Source organism: Cherax quadricarinatus, chromosome 35 (genome assembly GCF_038502225.1).
Source record: "Cherax quadricarinatus isolate ZL_2023a chromosome 35, ASM3850222v1, whole genome shotgun sequence".
In the NCBI taxonomy this organism is placed as follows: domain Eukaryota; kingdom Metazoa; phylum Arthropoda; class Malacostraca; order Decapoda; family Parastacidae; genus Cherax; species Cherax quadricarinatus.
The window spans coordinates 15617557-15637947 of record NC_091326.1 but is presented as its reverse complement, the minus strand read 5'-3'; the positions used below and the strand labels follow the sequence as shown (position 1 = coordinate 15637947).

Here is a 20391-nt window from a genome sequence, read left to right as displayed (position 1 = left end):
GGTGTAGCCAGCAATTCTTGCAAAATTTTCTGGAGTCCTGTCATCCAAAAATGTTTCAACAACAGCTATCATCTCTCTATCTATCTCTCTGTCTCTCTCTCTCTCTCTCTCTCTCTCTCTCTCTCTCTCTCTCTCTCTCTCTCTCTCTCTCTCTCTCTCTCTCTCTCTCTCTCTCTCTCTCTCTCTCTCTCTCTCTCTCTCTCTCTCTCTCTCTCTCTCTCTCATTCTCTCTCATTCTCTCTCTCTCATTCTCTCTCTCTCTCTCTCTCTCTCTCTCTCTCTCTCTCTCTCTCTCTCTCTCTCTCTCTCTCTCTCTGTCTCTCTCTCTCTCTCTCTCTCTCTCTCTCTCTCTCTCTCTCTCTCTCTCTCTCTCTCTCTCTCTCTCTCTCTCTCTCTCTCTCTATCTCTCTCTCTCTCTCTCTCTCTCTCTCTCTCTCTCTCTCTCTCTCTCTCTCTCTCTCTCTCTCTCTCTCTCTCTCTCTCTCTCTCTCTCTCTCTCTCTCTCTCTCTCTCTCTCTCTCTGTCTCTCTCTCTGTCTCTCTCTCTGTCTGTCTCTCTCTGTCTCTCTCTCTCTCTCTCTCTCTCTCTCTCTCTCTCTCTCTCTCTCTCTCTCTCTCTCTCTCTTCCTTTCCCTCCCTCCCTCCCTACCTCTCCCTCCCTACCTCTCCCTCCCTTCCGTCCTGCTTCTTTCAAAATACATTTTAAATGCCAGCGTCCCGCTGTTGTGCGTGGCAAGTATTACCTTGAGAACAGTAGCCGTGGGGGAGAGTGTGAACACCTTCCCCCATGGAAGATGATGACTCTTTTTAATCCAGCTAGAACCTGGAAGAGCAGGCTAAGAAGTGTTGGTTATTATGTGGGCTGTTACGTTGATGTGGTGGAGGATTGGTTATTGTGGGAGCAGTATCACCTTGATGTGGGTGGAGCAGGATTCATCATTGATGTGGTTGGTGTGGGAAAGAAAAGGGATTTCTGTTTCTCAATTTCTCTGGAAGGGTGATAGGATTAAGTCGCCTTTTCTAGTGTAAATCTGATCGTAAGCGGTTAACGGTATATATGTATGTATATATGTATATGGTATAAACCTTGGTAATAAATACCGACAAGTTGGTTTAGAAAGACACGTAAGCAAACACTATAACATATTTATTAGAAAACGTTTCGGTCCTGGGACCTTGATCACTTCTAACATACAGAGGTAGAAAGACATTATATATAGGCGGAGAGTGAGGTGTGACGCACGTGATCTGAGGAATGTCATAAGAACATAAGAATGGAGGAACACTGTAGAAGGCCTACTGGCCCATGCGAGGCAGGTCCTTATCAAAACAACCTCTGCCTATGATGAGGACGGGTAGACGATGAAATCATGTGACTCCTGTGTTGTTGGGTTGGTGCTGCTTAAGTATCATGTATGCCAATGTTTTTGAAATTTTGTAGTTTCCAGTGTTGCGTTCTATAGTGTCGGTGACGGCGATTAGTGAGGCTTCTAGGCACCGTCGGCGTCTGAGGTCTGGTTCGGTGAGAACGAGTTTTGCCTCATTCCAGTTCATCAAATGCCCCGTGGAGTCTTTGTGGAGGACACATGCGTACCTTACATCGTCTCTGTTAGAGGCATTTCGATGCTCATTCAGGCGGACTGCAAGATCTCTGCCTGTCTCGCCTACATATTTCTTGGGACAGAACCCACAGGGGATAGTGTAGACGCCTGCTGTAGAAGTTAGAGGTGTGGGGCTGCGTTTCGTAGTGAGGTCTTTGATAGATGATGTGTTTATGGTGGAAACGTTGATGTTACTCATAGCAAGTGCCCTGCGAGTATATATATATATATATATATATATATATATATATATATATATATATATATATATATATATATATATATATATATATATATATATATATATATATTTATATATATATATATATATATATATATATATATATATATATATATATATATATATATATATATATATATATATATTAACACCCCTCCTACGAACCTTGGAACAAGGTATGCAGTGCTTTACCATTCTCACCACACTGGACAATACCCCGGACAGCTTTCAAGGTTCGTAGGTTCGAGTCTCCTTCAGCCAGAGATCAGTGTTTGTGTATATTTCGCCTGCTCTTGCGAATTCCTTGCATTGTTAAAATCTCTAGTAAGGCTGATGCATGCAGGAGATGAGATGAAAAGCTGTTAGCCTTCTCCCTGAAAACTGGCTGCCTTGGATCAACGTCTAGCATGAGCTAGGCTCCAAGGTATTGTCCAGTGTGGTGAGAATGGTATAGCACTGCGTACCTTGTTCCAAGGTTCGTAGGTTCGTGTCTCCTTCGGCCAGAGATCAGTGTTTGTGTATATTTCGCCTGCTCTTGCGAATTCATTGTATATATATATATATATATATATATATATATATATATATATATATATATATATATATAAATATATATATAAAGACATTTCAATAAATCTTGATCATTCCAAGTTTGGAGTAACTGAGGTCCCAGGACTGATATGTTTCTGATAAATGTTCTAGTGTTTGTATTTTGTGTCGTCTGAATATCGTGTCGGTGTCACCTGCCATTTTCAACAGTTGACTGTGCTGGGAGGTGTATTGTGGAGGTCATCATCCTCAATATATAATAAAAAGTCGCAATACCCTGACTGGAACAATGCACAGATAACCCTCACTTAGGAGACAGAAACATATGCCGACGTTTCGGTCCGATTTGGACCATTTACAAAGTCACACTAACACAAAAGGGTGAAGGAGTCAGTATATATAGGCGAGAGAGACAGGAACGGAACAAAGAAAGAAACAGAAGTAGTGGTAGTCGTATGGCTGGTAGTGGAAGTAGCAGTGGTAGTAGAAATTAGGTACCTATTAACTGCTAGGTGAACAGAGGCAACGGGTGTGCGGAGATGTGCTTCACCTCTCCACCCCGCCCAGGATTGACCCTAAGTCCGTCAGTTGTGAGTCGATTTGCCCCGGATGATGCACTGATTGTGCCAATATGCCTGTATAGTTAAGTACCTCCGGATCCTCTCCTAATAGGTCAGTCCAAGAGGGTTATTTTAATTGCAAAAGTCTCTTGTTTGCAATTAAAACTCCTGAGCTGTTTACTCGGGGGGAAAAACTGAGATTTTTGTGTACAATAAACTAAAAAAAATATAAAATTTCTACGTCTCAACATGCTTATCTCTCTCTCTCTCTCTCTCTCTCTCTCTCTCTCTCTCAGATTTCTTATCGTAATCGCCGATCTGGACTTCAAAATATTCTGCTATTATCTTTCCCATGTACTCTCATGTATTACCATGTACTCTCATGTACTCCCATGTACTACCATCTGCTCCACTGTACGCCCATGTGTGATGGTGTAGTAAGTGCGTGTACTCTCGACATTGCAGACCAAGTTCCAGCGCACTCTGAGCAAGGACAGTAAGGTGGCCAGGAGGAGAGACGTCCTTGATGGCGTCAGAAGCAACTCACACCCAGGCAAGTACACCCTTGATGAAGCCACTGTGTGCCGAAGCTTTTCCACATTAAGATACCCAGGTGTTACACATGTGTCTAATTTATCAACTTGTCGGTTCTCTGAACCTTTCATCTACAAGTACCCCTCCCCCCTCTTCCTTTGTCTAATATACAGGCAAATATCCCTCTTCCTTTGTCTAATATACAGGCAAATATCCCTCTTCCTTTGTCTAATATACAGGCAAATATCCCCTTCGTTTGTCTAACATCCAGGCAAGTACCCCTTCATTTGTCTAACATCCAGGCAATTATCTTATTCGTTTGTCTAACATCCAGGCAAGTATCCCCTTGCTTTGTCTAAAATCCAGGCAAGTATTCCCTTCATTTCTCTAAAATCCAGGCAAGTATCCCATTCGTTTGTCTAACATCCAGGCAAGTATCCCTTTCCTTTGTCTAAAAACCAGGCAAGTATTCCCCTCGTTAGTCTAACATCCAAGCAAGTATCCCCTTCCTTTATCTAAAATCAAGGCAAGTATCCCCTTCCTTTGTCTAACATCCAGGCAAGTAACTCCCTCGTTCGTCTAACCTCCAGGCAAATATTTCTTTCGTTTGCCTTTTCAAATAATATCACAAGTCATTCCCTACTTTCATAAGTTGTACACATTTATATTTTAATTACTTACGCCGAGAGGTGTTTATATTGTATATACACACATAGAGAGGTGTGTATGTTTCAGTGTATATACACCGAGAGATGTGTATGTCTGTATATATTCACCTACCATATATATATATATATATATATATATATATATATATATATATATATATATATATATATATATATATATATATATATATATATATATATTGAGAGTTTTCCTTAAACACTATTTTAGGTACGTATTAAACTATTCTTGACGGGTAACGAACAGGTTTCATATGCAGCCTTAATAAGCCTCGTGTAGTCGATAGGCTTCAAATCTAGTAAAGTAACCGACATTAATAATGTTTTCCTTAGGTCTGTTTTTCTCTTCGTTTCTTCCTTTTCTTCTTTCTGTTCCTCCTCCGTAAATCGCTCCTTGTTCCTGCTCTACCATTCACTCTCTTGTCCTCCATTTCCTAACTGTTCCCTCCATCTTTTTTTTTTCTTCTTTCCCCTCTCACTATCTTCCTGTTTCTCCTCTCTCTGTCTTCCTCTTTCTCTTTTCCCTGTCTTCCTCTTTCCCCTCTCACTGTCTTCCTCTTTCCCCGCTCACTGTCTTTCTCTTTCCCCTCTCGCTGTCTTCCTCTTTCCCCTCTCACTGTCTTCCTCTTTCCCCTCTCACTGTCTTCCTCTTTCCCCTCTCACTGTCTTCCTCTTTCCCCTCTCACTGTTTTCCTCTTTCCACTCTCACTGTCTTCCTCTTTCCCCTCTCATTGTCTTCCTCTTTCCCCTCTCACTGTCTTCCTCTTTCCCCTCTCGCTGTCTTCCTCTTTCCCCTCTCACTGCCTTCCTCTTTCCCCTCTCGCTGTCTTCCTCTTTCCCCTCTCACTGTCTTCCTCTTTCCCCTCTCACTGTCTTCCTCTTTCCCCTCTCACTGCCTTCCTCTTTCCCCTCTCACTGCCTTCCTCTTTCCCCTCTCACTGTCTTCCTCTTTCCCCTCTCACTGTCTTCCTCTTTCCCCTCTCGCTGTCTTCCTCTTTCCCCTCTCACTGTCTTCCTCTTTCCCCTCTCGCTGTCTTCCTCTTTCCCCTCTCACTGTCTTCCTCTTTCCCCTCTCACTGTCTTCCTCTTTCCCCTCTCACTGCCTTCCTCTTTCCCCTCTCACTGTCTTCCTCTTTCCCCTCTCACTGTCTTCCTCTTTCCCCTCTCGCTGTCTTCCTCTTTCCCCTCTCACTGCCTTCCTCTTTCCCCTCTCGCTGTCTTCCTCTTTCCCCTCTCGCTGTCTTCCTCTTTCCCCTCTCACTGTCTTCCTCTTTCCCCTCTCACTGCCTTCCTCTTTCCCCTCTCGCTGTCTTCCTCTTTCCCCTCTCGCTGTCTTCCTCTTTCCCCTCTCACTGCCTTCCTCTTTCCCCTCTCGCTGTCTTCCTCTTTCCCCTCTCGCTGTCTTCCTCTTTCCCCTCTCGCTGTCTTCCTCTTTCCCCTCTCACTGTCTTCCTCTTTCCCCTCTCGCTGTCTTCCTCTTTCCCCTCTCACTGTTTTCCTCTTTCCCCTCTCACTGTCTTCCTCTTTCCCCTCTCACTGTCTTCCTCTTTCCCCTCTCACTGCCTTCCTCTTTCCCCTCTCACTGTCTTCCTCTTTCCCCTCTCGCTGTCTTCCTCTTTCCCCTCTCACTGTCTTCCTCTTTCCCCTCTCACTGTCTTCCTCTTTCCCCTCTCACTGTCTTCCTCTTTCCCCTCTCGCTGTCTTCCTCTTTCCCCTCTCACTGTCTTCCTCTTTCCCCTCTCACTGTCTTCCTCTTTCCCCTCTCGCTGTCTTCCTCTTTCCCCTCTCACTGCCTTCCTCTTTCCCCTCTCACTGTCTTCCTCTTTCCCCTCTCGCTGTCTTCCTCTTTCCCCTCTCACTGCCTTCCTCTTTCCCCTCTCGCTGTCTTCCTCTTTCCCCTCTCACTGCCTTCCTCTTTCCCCTCTCGCTGTCTTCCTCTTTCCCCTCTCGCTGTCTTCCTCTTTCCCCTCTCGCTGTCTTCCTCTTTCCCCTCTCACTGTCTTCCTCTTTCCCCTCTCGCTGTCTTCCTCTTTCCCCTCTCACTGTTTTCCTCTTTCCCCTCTCACTGTCTTCCTCTTTCCCCTCTCACTGTCTTCCTCTTTCCCCTCTCACTGCCTTCCTCTTTCCCCTCTCACTGTCTTCCTCTTTCCCCTCTCGCTGTCTTCCTCTTTCCCCTCTCACTGTCTTCCTCTTTCCCCTCTCACTGTCTTCCTCTTTCCCCTCTCACTGTCTTCCTCTTTCCCCTCTCGCTGTCTTCCTCTTTCCCCTCTCACTGTCTTCCTCTTTCCCCTCTCACTGTCTTCCTCTTTCCCCTCTCGCTGTCTTCCTCTTTCCCCTCTCACTGCCTTCCTCTTTCCCCTCTCACTGTCTTCCTCTTTCCCCTCTCACTGTCTTCCTCTTTCCCCTCTCGCTGTCTTCCTCTTTCCCCTCTCACTGTTTTCCTCTATCCACTCTCACTGTCTTCCTCTTTCCCCTCTCGCTGTCTTCCTCTTTCCCCTCTCACTGTCTTCCTCTTTCCCCTCTCACTGTCTTCCTCTTTCCCCTCTCGCTGTCTTCCTCTTTCCCCTCTCACTGCCTTCCTCTTTCCCCTCTCGCTGTCTTCCTCTTTCCCCTCTCGCTGTCTTCCTCTTTCCCCTCTCACTGTTTTCCTCTTTCCACTCTCACTGTCTTCCTCTTTCCCCTCTCGCTGTCTTCCTCTTTCCCCTCTCGCTGTCTTCCTCTTTCCCCTCTCACTGTCTTCCTCTTTCCCCTCTCGCTGTCTTCCTCTTTCCCCTCTCACTGTCTTCCTCTTTCCCCTCTCACTGCTTTCCTCTTTCCACTCTCACTGTCTTCCTCTTTCCCCTCTCACTGTCTTCCTCTTTCCCCTCTCACTGTCTTCCTCTTTCCCCTCTCGCTGTCTTCCTCTTTCCCCTCTCACTGTCTTCCTCTTTCTCCTCTCACTGTCTTCCTCTTTCCCCTCTCACTGTCTTCCTCTTTCTCCTCTCGCTGTCTTCCTCTTTTTCCTCCCGCTGTCTTCCTCTTTCCACTCTCGCTGTCTTCCTCTTTCCCCTCTCACTGTCTTCCTCTTTCCCCTCACTGTCTTCCTCTTTCCCCTCTCACTGTCTTCCTCTTTCCCCTCTCACTGTCTTCCTCTTTCCCCTCTCACTGTCTTCCTCTTTCCCCTCTCGCTGTCTTCCTCTTTCCCCTCTCGCTGTCTTCCTCTTTCCACTCTCGCTGTCTTCCTCTTTCCCCTCTCACTGTCTTCCTCTTTCCCCTCTCGCTGTCTTCCTCTTTCCCCTCTCGCTGTCTTCCTCTTTCCCCTCTCACTGCCTTCCTCTTTCCCCTCTCGCTGTCTTCCTCTTTCCCCTCTCACTGTCTTCCTCTTTCCCCTCTCACTGCCTTCCTCTTTCCCCTCTCGCTGTCTTCCTCTTTCCCCTCTCGCTGTCTTCCTCTTTCCACTCTCGCTGTCTTCCTCTTTCCCCTCTCACTGTCTTCCTCTTTCCCCTCTCGCTGTCTTCCTCTTTCCCCTCTCGCTGTCTTCCTCTTTCCCCTCTCACTGTCTTCCTCTTTCCCCTCTCACTGTCTTCCTCTTTCCCCTCTCGCTGTCTTCCTCTTTCCCCTCTCACTGCCTTCCTCTTTCCCCTCTCACTGTCTTCCTCTTTCCCCTCTCGCTGTCTTCCTCTTTCCCCTCTCACTGCCTTCCTCTTTCCCCTCTCACTGTCTTCCTCTTTCCCCTCTCCTGTCTTCCTCTTTCCCCTCTCCTGTCTTCCTCTTTCCACTCTCGCTGTCTTCCTCTTTCCCCTCTCACTGTCTTCCTCTTTCCCCTCTCACTGTCTTCCTCTTTCCCCTCACTGTCTTCCTCTTTCCCCTCTCGCTGTCTTCCTCTTTCCCCTCTCGCTTTCTTCCTCTTTCCCCTCTCACTGTCTTCCTCTTTCCCCTCTCACTGTCTTCCTTCCCTTTCTTCCTCCTCCTGCTACTCAGCTTCTTCTTCATGAGTTTTTATTAATTAAAACCATATTTCTTGACTTTATTGCTCATTTCTCTCACGTTTTCTGTTTCGTTTGAGTTTTATTCTTCATCTCGAGTGTAACGAGGGCTTTTTTTTTCTTTCTTTCTACTGTCCAAAATTGATCAAATAACTTTTGTGTTTAGCCGGGGAGAAAGAGGGGAGGGTGAGGGGGAGGGAAAGGGGAAGGGGGGAGGGGAGGGGAGGGGGAGGGGGAGGAGGAGAGGAAGGGAGGGCGATCTCTCACCCCTCCCTTCCACCTTCTGGTTTCACTCTCATAGATTTTTTTTTACGCAGGGTTTTACAAGGTTAGGTTAAGGATTCCTAACTTTTTTTACAAGCTAAGAGCTGTTACTTACATCAACTCATTTGAAAGCTTGTTTTATTGTTATGAGACATACATATAAGGAACAGGATGAAGTTGGAGACATCTGTGGGGTGGCGAATTCATTTGGTCAACTGACTATATTTCGTTGATGTCATTATGCTGTATGAACATGTTCCAGACTCGAGTCATCCTGGGGATACATGATCTCAGATGAAGTAAAGTTCTGGAGAAGGTTAGAGAGTGAAGTTGCTGCTTGCTGCCCGTCTTGTTGTGTAGCTCACTTCTCGCTGTCCTCGGAGTGAATCCAAGTGTGGTACTTTGACAATATTGGCCTTGTACATAACAGTAAGGCCACCCACATCTCTCCTGTGTTGAAGGCTCTGCTGAAATGATAGATCTATCCAGGATTGGTAAAGGCGAGGGATAAATCGTATTGTTTTGTTCTCTATTCTGTCAAGAAGTCGCAGATGAGACAGGGCAGGCAATCCGAGAAAGCGGAACATGCTCAAGGTGTGAACGCCTAATACGGGAATCTTGCGACCACTAGTGTCGAGAAGATGCGAGATACGTCGAAATGCTATAAGCTTTCTAGCCGCCTTGTTTGCAGGATTTACAACATGGTTCTTCATAGTCAGTCTGGAGTCAAATATCATTCCAAGGATATCATCTTTGTCCCCGGGTACCAACACTCTCCCATTCATTCTTACCACTGTTCCAGCATTACCACCATGGTGCCTAGAAACCATCATCCGTGTTTTCTCAGGAGCAAATATGACCTGCCATCGTTTCTCCCAGGCTGATATACCTGTAAGCGGTGATTGATGTAACTTAGAGCAGCGGGCATTTCCTCTCTTTGATAAGTAAATGTCAGAGTACAGTCGTTTGCACATGCATGGGATTCTGGGATGAGATGAAGGAGGTCATTGAAGTAAATAACCCATAGCAATGGCCCAAGCAAACTTCCCTGTGGAACGCTTGCTCCAATACTGTCTTGCTGATTGGCCCTTTGAGAACTACACTTAGAGAGCTACCTTGAAGGTAATCAACTGAGGAAACATAGTGTAGAGCTAACGATACCCAGTGTTTGCAGTGTTGCCACGAGTCCCTGGTGCCATACTCGGTCGAAAGCTCCAGTAATGTCTAGGGCTACTACACAGCAGACTTTAGATTTATCCACTAATTGGTGTCATTTAGTGGAGAGAGTTAACAGCAGATCAGCAGCAGAATGACCTTTTCGGAAGCCATATTAACAGCTACAAAGAAGGGAGTGGTAGTCGCAAAACGCTGTCATCTGCCGTGAGATTATTGTCTCAAGAATCTTGCCAGTGATTGACAGGAGTGACACTGGTATGCTTTCCTTTTTGAGAACAGGGACTACATTTGCTTCTTTCCACAGAGGTCATTTACACTGTGCTAGGCAGTGCTAGATGCCTAGCTCTGAGCCAAAATCCGAGTTACGAGGCAGTTTCAGAACGCCGCCACTAGTTGGCGCAGCGAACGCCACAACATCCGATTAGCAGTGCACGTGTTTACCTTTCCAAGGCAGTATTTCTTTTGTGTTGTGCTTGCGTTTTGTGCAGTTATTTTGCCGAATTTCTTTTTCCTAACCATGGGTCCTAAGAAAGTAAGTGCAAAGGACAATGCCGAGAGAAAAAAAAGATGATATCCATTGAATTAAAACATGAAATCGTAAATAAACACAAGCGAGGTGTGCGGGTTGTGGACTTGGCCAGGCAGTAAGTTTATTCAGGTATACACAAATACATTTACATAGAATTATCATACATAGCAGCATATGTGTAGAGAACCTAGGATAACCCAAAAAAGTCAGACAGAGTGACTTATTTCCATTGGGGTCCTTTTACCTTATTATTATAATATAAAGGTTATAATATTTTCTTATTCTATAATGAAGATAACTTCTTATTATCATACTAAAAAGACTATCTACTACACGAGGGTCATTAAGACTATCTACAATACGAGGGTCATTACAAGGAATGCTGTATAGTCCTTGTGGCTTAGCGCTTCTTTTTGATTATCATATAATTACAAGGAATAAGGTAAAATTTACACGTATGTTATCTAAAAAATAGAAAATCATTCCCCTCCCTTTCTGTAGCTACATTCATCAGACACCTTTTGGCATTCTTCTTGAACTGGTTCATGCTATGACTGGCTTTGACATGTGCGGATAGTCTGTTCCATTCCTTTATTGCTGTACAATAAAAAGTGTTTGAAGCCTGGCCACTGACTGTGGGTACTACAAAATTATGCTCTCTCCCCCTAGTACTATGATTGCTTTAGTTCCCAACCTTGACAAAATTGACAGCAAGATATTCTGGACACTGTTTGTGAGCAATTTTATAAACATGATTTAGCTTCAGTTGTTATACTCTGTCTTCAACATTCAGCATATCCAACTGCTGTAATTCATCCTGGCCTACATGTTCTCTTGGTCCCAGCCCCAGGATGAATCTTACGATTTTGTTCTGGGTGATCTGCAGTCTATCTTTCAGTTTTTTTTTGTCAAGGCAGAGTACCATGAAGAGCAAGCGTAATCCATATGGCATTGTATAAGGGCTAGACATAGGGTCCTGCGAGCCTCAGTAGGTAGACACTGCTTGTCTATACAGGAACTTCAGTCTGGCATTCGCTTTCTTTACTACACTGTTCCCTATCAATTCTCCTGACATGCATGGGTCAAAGGGGATTCCCAGATATTTTACTGATGAAACCAAAGTGATGGGCTCCCCATTACGTTTCGTGCCAAAGAGAATGACTTCAGTTTTCCCGAGGTGTAATGATAGTTTGTTGTCTACTAACCATTTGCTGCAGGACTCCAGTTCCAGAGTTAAAACATTAGCTATATCTTGTGGGCCTTTACCTGACACTAACAGGGCACTGTCATCTGCATACAGTAGGAGTTTGCACTTGACACTGATAGGCATGTCATTGACATAACATAAGAATAATAAGGGACCCAGAATACTACCTTGGGGAACCCCACATGTTATCGGCAGGGGTTCTGATTCCGTTTTGTTGATTTTGACAATTTGTCTCCTGTTGCTAAGGTAGGACTTAAACCAGTCTACAGAACCTATACCGTATCGAAGGCCTTTTGCAGGTCTAAGGTTACCATACCTATGAGGTTCCCCTTTGACATTTCAGTTCTCAGGTAATCCATCAGATTAATTAGGGAGGTGTCGGTTGAGTAAGATCTTCTAAAGCCCGATTGATAGTTATGGAGAATGTTGTCATTAAGGTACTTAACTACTTCAGAGTACACCGCCCTCTCTAGAATTTTGGATATTATACTGAGTATACTAACAGGCCTATAGTTGCTTACATCAGACCTACTATTTTTCTTGAAGATAGGAGTAGCGCTGGCCTCCTTGAACCCCTCCGGTACGGTATTAGTGGTGATTGATAGATTTATTATGTGAGTAATAGGGATTGACAGTTCAGAAGCACCATCTTTTAGGAACATAGTACTTCTACGATATGTACGATACTAAATCAGGAGTCGATAAAGTGTAGCATTAAGAGTGTATCAAGTAAGTTAAGTGATTAAGCGATAGAAAAAGCACGAAACGAAACGAATTCCTCCAATCTCCTCTGCCTATCATTATGTTGCTGTTGCTGGGGTTTATAGGGCCACTGACAGCATACGCCGCTCTGTCTATCTTTTCCCACCCTCCACCTCTGCCACCATCTGTTCTCCAAGGTAAATACGTACACTTTATAAAACCACTTTATTTCTTTACAATCTCTATTATGTTTTTATACAATATTTCTTATTTATAAATACATTGTTTTCCTTATGAAACTAGTGATCTAGTGCAGTTAGCCTCACAAACACTCCGTTTTCTCTTATAACAGGACCTCAGAAGGGGAAGTTTGGGAAGATATGGTCAGAGCGATAATTATTTTTACCTCGAGAGTGACCGCCACCACTCATCACATAATGACATATTTTATTCATTCTAGAGTATATATCATGTTTCTATGTTATTTATATTGCTTATTATGTCATAATAGATCAATTGTGATAGATAAATAAGCCGTAGAGTTGATATTAGCATTATATTGAAGTATTTTCTCCTGCCACCCGAGAGCAGGAATTCCGCTGGAACGGATTAATGGCATTTCACTTAATTTCAATGAGGAAAATTTATTTGATATACGAGCAAATTGACTTACGAGCTAGGTCATGGAACGGATTAAACTCGTAAGTCAAGATACATCTGTATTTGTATTTGCAGGGGTCGATTCACAGTTCCTGCCCCTCCTCTTCGCTAGTCACTACTAGGTCCACTCTCTCCCTGCTCCATGAGCTTTATAGTTTATTAGACACCTGATACTTTACACCTGAATACTTCCGGCAAGTTCTGGAGTGTCTCACACGGTATATAACATTCCAGCAGGTACTGGAGTGTCTTACACAGTATATAACATTCCAGCAACTACTGGAGTGTCTTACACAGCATATAACATTCCAGCAAGTACTGGAGTGTCTTACACAGTATATAACATTCCAGCAACTACTGGAGTGTCTTACACAGCATATAACATTCCAGCAAGTACTGGAGTGTCTTACACAGTATATAACATTCCAGCAAGTACTGGAGTGTCTTACACAGTATATAACATTCCAGCAACTACTGGAGTGTCTTACACAGCATATAACATTCCAGCAAGTACTGGAGTGTCTTACACAGTATATAACATTCCAGCAACTACTGGAGTGTCTTACACAGCATATAACATTCCAGCAAGTGCTGGAGTGTCTTACACAGTATATAACATTCCAGCAACTACTGGAGTGTCTTACACAGCATATAACATTCCAGCAAGTACTGGAGTGTCTTACACAGTATATAACATTCCAGCAGATATTGGAGTGTCTTACACAGCATATAACATTCCAGCAAGTACTGGAGTGTCTTACACAGTATATAACATTCCAGCAACTACTGGAGTGTCTTACACAGCATATAACATTCCAGCAAGTGCTGGAGTGTCTTACACAGTATATAACATTCCAGCAACTACTGGGGTGTCTTACACAGCATATAACATTCCAGCAAGTACTGGAGTGTCTTACACAGCATATAACATTCCAGCAAGTACTGGAGTGTCTTACACAGCATATAACATTCCAGCAAGTACTGGAGTGTCTTACACAGTATATAACATTCCAGCAGGTATTGGAGTGTCTTACACAGCATATAACATTCCAGCAACTACTGGAGTGTCTTACACAGCATATAACATTCCAGCAAGTACTGGAGTGTCTTACACAGCATATAACATTCCAGCAAGTACTGGAGTGTCTTACACAGCACATAACATTCCAGCAAGTACTGGAGTGTCTTACACAGAGAGAGAGACGTGCTCTTCAAGAGCGAGAGAGACAGAGATGATACAAGAGCTGCATTAAGTGGAAGATTGGACCAAAATTGTACATTTACTCTCGGGTACTAATGTAGCCACTGTTAGTGCCACTGTAGCCACCAATGCTGCCACTATAGCCACCACTGGTGCCACTATCATCATTCTGTCATCAATGTCTGCAACCATTGCTCTGGCACCATGGTAACAGCCACTCAGCATACGATTTTTCTAAGATTTTGGAATTCTGGGACGCGTAATCCCCGTGTTAAAAAAAAACGGAATTGTGCTTACACGAGAATTTTTTTCAGTCCAGTTTTAAAATATTTTGTAATATTCTTTTTAGTGTCTATTAGTATCTCCTCGTAAACTGAAAAAAAAGCATGAAAACAATAATTAATACCAGAAAAAATCTTTTTGAAACAATTTAAAACAATTTTAAAACTATATATATATATATATATATATATATATATATATATATATATATATATATATATATATATATATATATATATATATATATATATATATATATATATATATATATATATATATATGTCGTGCCGAATATTTAAAACTGGTCAGTTAGCAAGAACTCATTTAAAATTAAGTCCTTTCTAAAATTTTCTCTTATACGTTTAAAGATATATATTTTTCATTAATGTTAATGTAAAAAAAAATTAATTTTGCTCCAAAAGAATCTTAGAAAACTTACCTAACCTTATAACAATAACAATTTATTTTAGCCTAACTCAACTAAATATATTTTAGATTTGTTTACAATAATTTAATACTAAACAAACACAGTGAAATATATTTTTTTCGTTAGGTTCAAAATGATTTTGGCGAAATTATTGCATACACAAATTTTCGCTTGTCCTATATGGCAAGAATAGGTAAAATTTCCGATAAAACTTGCGATTTTGGCTTAAATAGCAACGCTCTTCTTACCAAATAAGGCAAGCGAAAATTTGTGTATGCAATAATTTCGCAAAATCATTCTGAACCTAACGAAAAAAATATATACTGTATATCGTTAAACGTACAAGAGAGAATTTTAGAAAGGACTTAATTTTAAATGAGTTCTTCTTACCATTATAAAATGAGTTTTTTGTATCTATATTTGTATCACTGATTAAAATAACAAAGATGGATGTAACCAGCGTGAGATGACGGGATATATACACTGAGAGATGTTTCTCTCAGTGAGAGAGCTCGTTTTAATCCCTAAATTATAGGGATTATAAAGTAGTGTAGTTTGATGGTTTAATGGGTGACATGCAGTTTTAACGACCGTTTTATAGTTGATAAGCTTAAAATCCCATTAACCAACCAATAACAGACACTTTGTATATCTTCTCATGAATATATCATTCGTGTATATACTGAGAGCAACTTTAATTATTTTGTATCCCTGTTTAAAGGATTGACTTACAGCCTTAATGACCCTCTGTGTAGTCGATAGGCTTTAAACCTGACAACTAATTACAGACATGGTTATATACTCCGAGAGCTGCATATATCTCGGTGTATATAAGCTGAAAGCTTATAGTAACCTATGCTATGGGATTCAAGTATCCTTGACAGGTGAGGCAAAATCCAACATCCAGTTTTAATGACCCTCATGCAAACGATAGTCCCTAAACCCAATAAACCAACCAACTAAAACAATAATATCCAACAATATCCAATAATATCCAACAGTCATCAACCTGGAGGCAAGAACTCAGAATATCTCGAAAATATTTTGCAGGTAAAATTTTCTGTGAAAATATCGCATCAAATTTTATATTTGAGTGGAGACTGGGCGCCCCGGGTGGTGGCCTGGGCAGCCTCCCTCATCTTTAATATCTTATAAGATTATTTGACTTCAAAGCTTTCAGGGAGACATTTCTTTGAGTGGGCAGACACGATGCTGCTGAAGGAGTCTTGATGAAAAGATTACCTTCCATTTACCATGTGTTGCATGAGGCCTACGGCTCTATCCCTTTAATAATAATAATAATAATACACAAATAGCCTGCACATAGTAGAATGAAATTTATGACAACGTGTCGGTCCGACATGGACCGACACGTCCAAGTCGGACGGGAGATATCTTCCCTCCCAAAAACAGGTTAAGGCAGATTGCTGTCTACATCCACCATTCTCTGTTTGATTTGTTTGCTGTGTAAAAGCAGAGATCATAATCTGTTAACTGATAAATCTTTGTATAGTTTACATGTAATGAATCACCTAATGATGAGTTATTTGATCTCAGTCAACGACGATCTTGTTGACAGCAAGGTTCCTTTTGCAGCTTCAAGATACTCCGGATTCGATATCTGTGAATGTGTAGTTACCTCACCTTCAATATTCTTGAATCCACGGATGACATGATCACCCAATACTGGATTGCGATCAGGGGGCTTGTTCAGTGTTGTGTGAGTCACATCTCCAACGCCGGCTTCTCAGCGCCTGCTAGACGCCTTTGCTCTAGCTAGCATCGCTTCTACGTGTTGGTCGAGTACACACTGCTGATGATAATGCTGATGTAAGAGCCGTGCTCCTGACACGGGAGCCGTGCTCCTGACACGGGAGCCGTGCTCCTGACACGGGAGCCGTGCTCCTGACACGGGAGCCGTGCTCCTGACACGGGAGCCGTGCTCCTGACACGGGAGCCGTGCTCCTGACACCGGAGCCGTGCTCCTGACACAGAGCCGTCATCATTACTCCTCTCGTCATTATAGTTTCTGCAAGTATTTCCAGAAATACAAGCCATGTAATTTTCCTGTCTTAACAAATTAATCTGGCGTGAGCGAGAACGAGCTAGGCTAAGGTTGTTCTTGTATTCATCAGGAAAATTCACCTGACGTCGTTCTTTGTCATGTGATGGCCCGAGCACTTACCCCGTTGTTCTTTTAACAGAAGCATGTCAAAGAAGCAACGGCTGGTGTGCGGTGCTATAAAGGTCGGTGTGTGCTAACACCTTAATTTTTTTAAAGGCGTGGAGGGATAAGCCAGTGGAAGGTCTCGGTCAGATTACCAAAATCTCCAGCTTCAGGTCATCATATGACAAGAACCGCGTCAGGAAACACTTGTCCTGACAAACCTTACCTAACCTTACCAGTGCGACTTTTTTTTTTGTAAATGTTCCAAGTCGGACCGAAACGTCGTCGTAAGCTCCTCTCTTCTATGTGCGAGTTATTTGTGTATTGTTCCAGTCACGGTATTGTGACTTTTTGTTACAGTTATATACAATAAGCCTATACATATACACTTACGTTGTCAAGGAGTTATGTAGGTATTCAGTGGTAAATGTTTGTGGTTGGTTGTGCTTGTGTCCAGTGTGGGCAACAAGCTTGTGTTGGGCAGCAAGCTTGTGTTGGGCAACAAGCTTGTGTTGGGCAGCAAGCTTGTGTTGGGCAGCAAGCTTGTGTTGGGCAGCAAGCTTGTGTTGGGCAGCAAGCTTGTGTTGGGCAGCAAGCTTGTGTTGGGCAGCAAGCTTGTGTTGGGCAGCAAGCTTGTGTTGGGCAGCAAGCTTGTGTTGGGCAGCAAGCTTGTGTTGGGCAGCAAGCTTGTGTTGGGCAGCAAGCTTGTGTTGGGCAGCAAGCTTGTGTTGGGCAGCAAGCTTGTGTTGGGCAGCAAGCTTGTGTTGGGCAGCAAGCTTGTGTTGGGCAGCAAGCTTGTGTTGGGCAGCAAGCTTGTGTTGGGCAACAAGCTTGTGTTGGGCAGCAAGCTTGTGTTGGGCAGCAAGCTTGTGTTGGGCAGCAAGCTTGTGTTGGGCAGCAAGCTTGTGTTGGGCAACAAGCTTGTGTTGGGCAGCAGCTTGCATGCTGGGATAACCAGGAATGTCGAATTACACAGAGCTTGTGTTATTTCATGCAGCCAGAATCATCAAGATACATTACTTAGACACGCAGCTGTGAGATGAAATTTGTTTTCCTTCAAGAATTACTGTCTTGAGGCAGCAATTTATGACTAGTGGTTACGTTGACGGATTAGAGAGTTTTAGAGACTGATGCTCAGCTGGAAGCAAAGTTATACCAGATTTATATTACAGATATTGTTTGTCCGTATAATGCGATGGGTAGACCGTGGGTGAGGTAGGTAGAGTCAAGTATACAGGTGGTTTACTGACTGGACTCTTTGGCTGGAGGCTGTGTGGCGATCCTACCACAGCCACCTGTCTCTGGTCTTTTAGAGAATACAAACCGTGACATTGGTATTGTATACCATTATCATATTAACTCTGTTTAACAAGATTTAATTAGTGCCCACGCAACCCTCTGATTCTGTGCCAAGCTGTCATGACCCAGGATAACCTTTGTAGATCCTGAGGTCACAGAGAGAGAGGTGCCGTGCTCCCTAATTGGGTAATTATATCCATGTGACTTCTCTCGATCCATAGATATTACTTATTTAAAGCAGTGTGACTGCAGGTGATGTACATGGCTGTGTCCCCATGGTGACTTAGTGACTGGCTCAGGTTTCCTGGTGACTCTGCATACATACAAGGGAACGACAATATGGATTTAAAAAAACACAAGTGCATACACTATGGATGCATTTCGGTCTTGGGATCTTCTATCTTCATATAAGTAAACGTTTGGGAACTATGTGGGGTCACCTTTTCCCCCCAACTTTGAGACCCCGGCCTAAATAACCCCTGGTGACCCCTGGTGACCCCTGGTGACCCCCTGATGATCCCTGTCCTGGTGACTTCATGCTGTTCATTAATCTTGAATTATATTTAGCTTCTCATTTCATAAAATTTTTTTCATTATGCTCCATTCCTATCTCCCTTTTCCTGCTGACCTCATGGCGACTCTGTCCTGCTGACCTCATGGCGACCCTGTCCTGCTGACCTCATGGCGACCCTGTCCTGCTGACCTCATGGCGACCCTGTCCTGCTGACCTCATGGCGACCCTGTCCTGCTGACCTTATGGCGACCCTGTCCTGCTGACCTCATGGCGACCCTGTCCTGCTGACCTCATGGCGACCCTGTCCTGCTGACCACATGGCGACCCTGTCCTGCTGGCCTCATGGCGACCCTGTCCTCCTAATCTCATGGTGACCCTGTCCTGCTGACCCCATGGCGACCCTCTCCTACTGACTACTGGTCCAGCAACTCCGTTTTTTTTTTTAATTCCGTTCTGTCAACCTCGTCACGGTGACCTTCGTCGTGGTGACCTGGTGCACGACAGACGTGAGCGTGGAACGACAGGACAGCACTACCGACTATGCAGCAGATAACTCTTCAGCGGAACAGTCGTCTACGGGGACACCGCTGAACATGTCACCTCGACGCGGCCATCCGTTCCTCACAGCAAGACATGGTAAACAATCTCTCTCTCTCTCTTTCTCTCTCTCTCTCTCTCTCTCTCTCTCTCTCTCTCTCTCTCTCTCTCTCTCTCTCTCTCTCTCTCTCTCTCTCTCTCTCTCTCTCTCTCTGTTTTAATATATATTTTCTGTTTTATATGAGTTTAACCTGCCTGCTTTTCCAATCGTTACACTTGCAAATATTTCACCCGCTTTGGAAAAAAAAATCTTTTGTTGCACAGGATTTTATTTGCATTTGTCGCATTGAGTTTCTATCGCTGTTGATATTTCACTTGTGGCAGAGCATTTCCTTTTTTTATGTAAGTTATATACACGTTGTAAATTGTTCGTGTGATGTAGATCAAATTTTACACATTATTGTAGACTGACATTTTCCTTGTTCCACAGTAGTATTTTTGTTGTTGTTGTAGATCACTGTAATTGTAAATTGTAAATTTGTTTTTAATGTATGTAGATATTACCTAGTATAAGAATTTTTTTTTTCATACATCAAATTAAATACAGCTGTATTTAGCAGATAAATATTTTTGACTTGGTATAAAATACAATATTTTCCAATATTTTTAATATATTAAGAGTATTTTTTTTTTTTTTGAAATATAATTTAAAAAATATAAATATAAATATTTTTTACTCTGAATTCATTTTTTTTGTATAAATTTGTAGCTGTGGCCCATATGGATTTAGCGCTTCTTTTTTAATATATATATATATATATATATATATATATATATATATATATATATATATATATATATATATATATATATAATATATATATATATATATATATATATATATATATATATATATATATATATATATATATATATATATATATAGAAATATAGAAATCAAAAGTATAGACCCGAGTGGAAACTGAGAAATATTAATGAGCAAAATAAACTGAGAAATATTAATGAGCAAAATAAACTGAGAAATATTAGTGAGCAAAATAAACTGAGAAATATTAGTGAACAAAATAAACTGAGAAATATTAGTGAACAAAATAAACTGAGAAATATTAATGAGCAAAATAAACTGAGAAATATTAGTGAACAAAATAAACTGAGAAATATTAGTGAACAAAATAAACTGAGAAATATTAGTGAAAGAACAAAAATAAACCAATAAACTTCAGCGAGACGAATAAAAAAAACTGCTAAAACTTCACTAAATGACGAAATA

The 20391-nt window shown here is 42.5% G+C and overlaps 1 protein-coding gene across 6 annotated transcripts in view; it reads left to right on the top strand.

The window, feature by feature from the left end:
* The window catches only part of Mctp (multiple C2 domain and transmembrane region protein), a 490516-nt gene that overhangs the window by 79446 nt on the left and 390679 nt on the right, over nt 1-20391 (top strand). For all 6 annotated transcript variants that reach the window (XM_070091410.1, XM_070091407.1, XM_070091409.1 and 3 more), the window contains exons 3-4: nt 3416-3503; nt 19068-19199. In XM_070091410.1, the coding sequence (XP_069947511.1) occupies nt 3416-3503; nt 19068-19199 (220 nt within the window). The remainder of the gene's footprint in view (nt 1-3415; nt 3504-19067; nt 19200-20391) is intronic.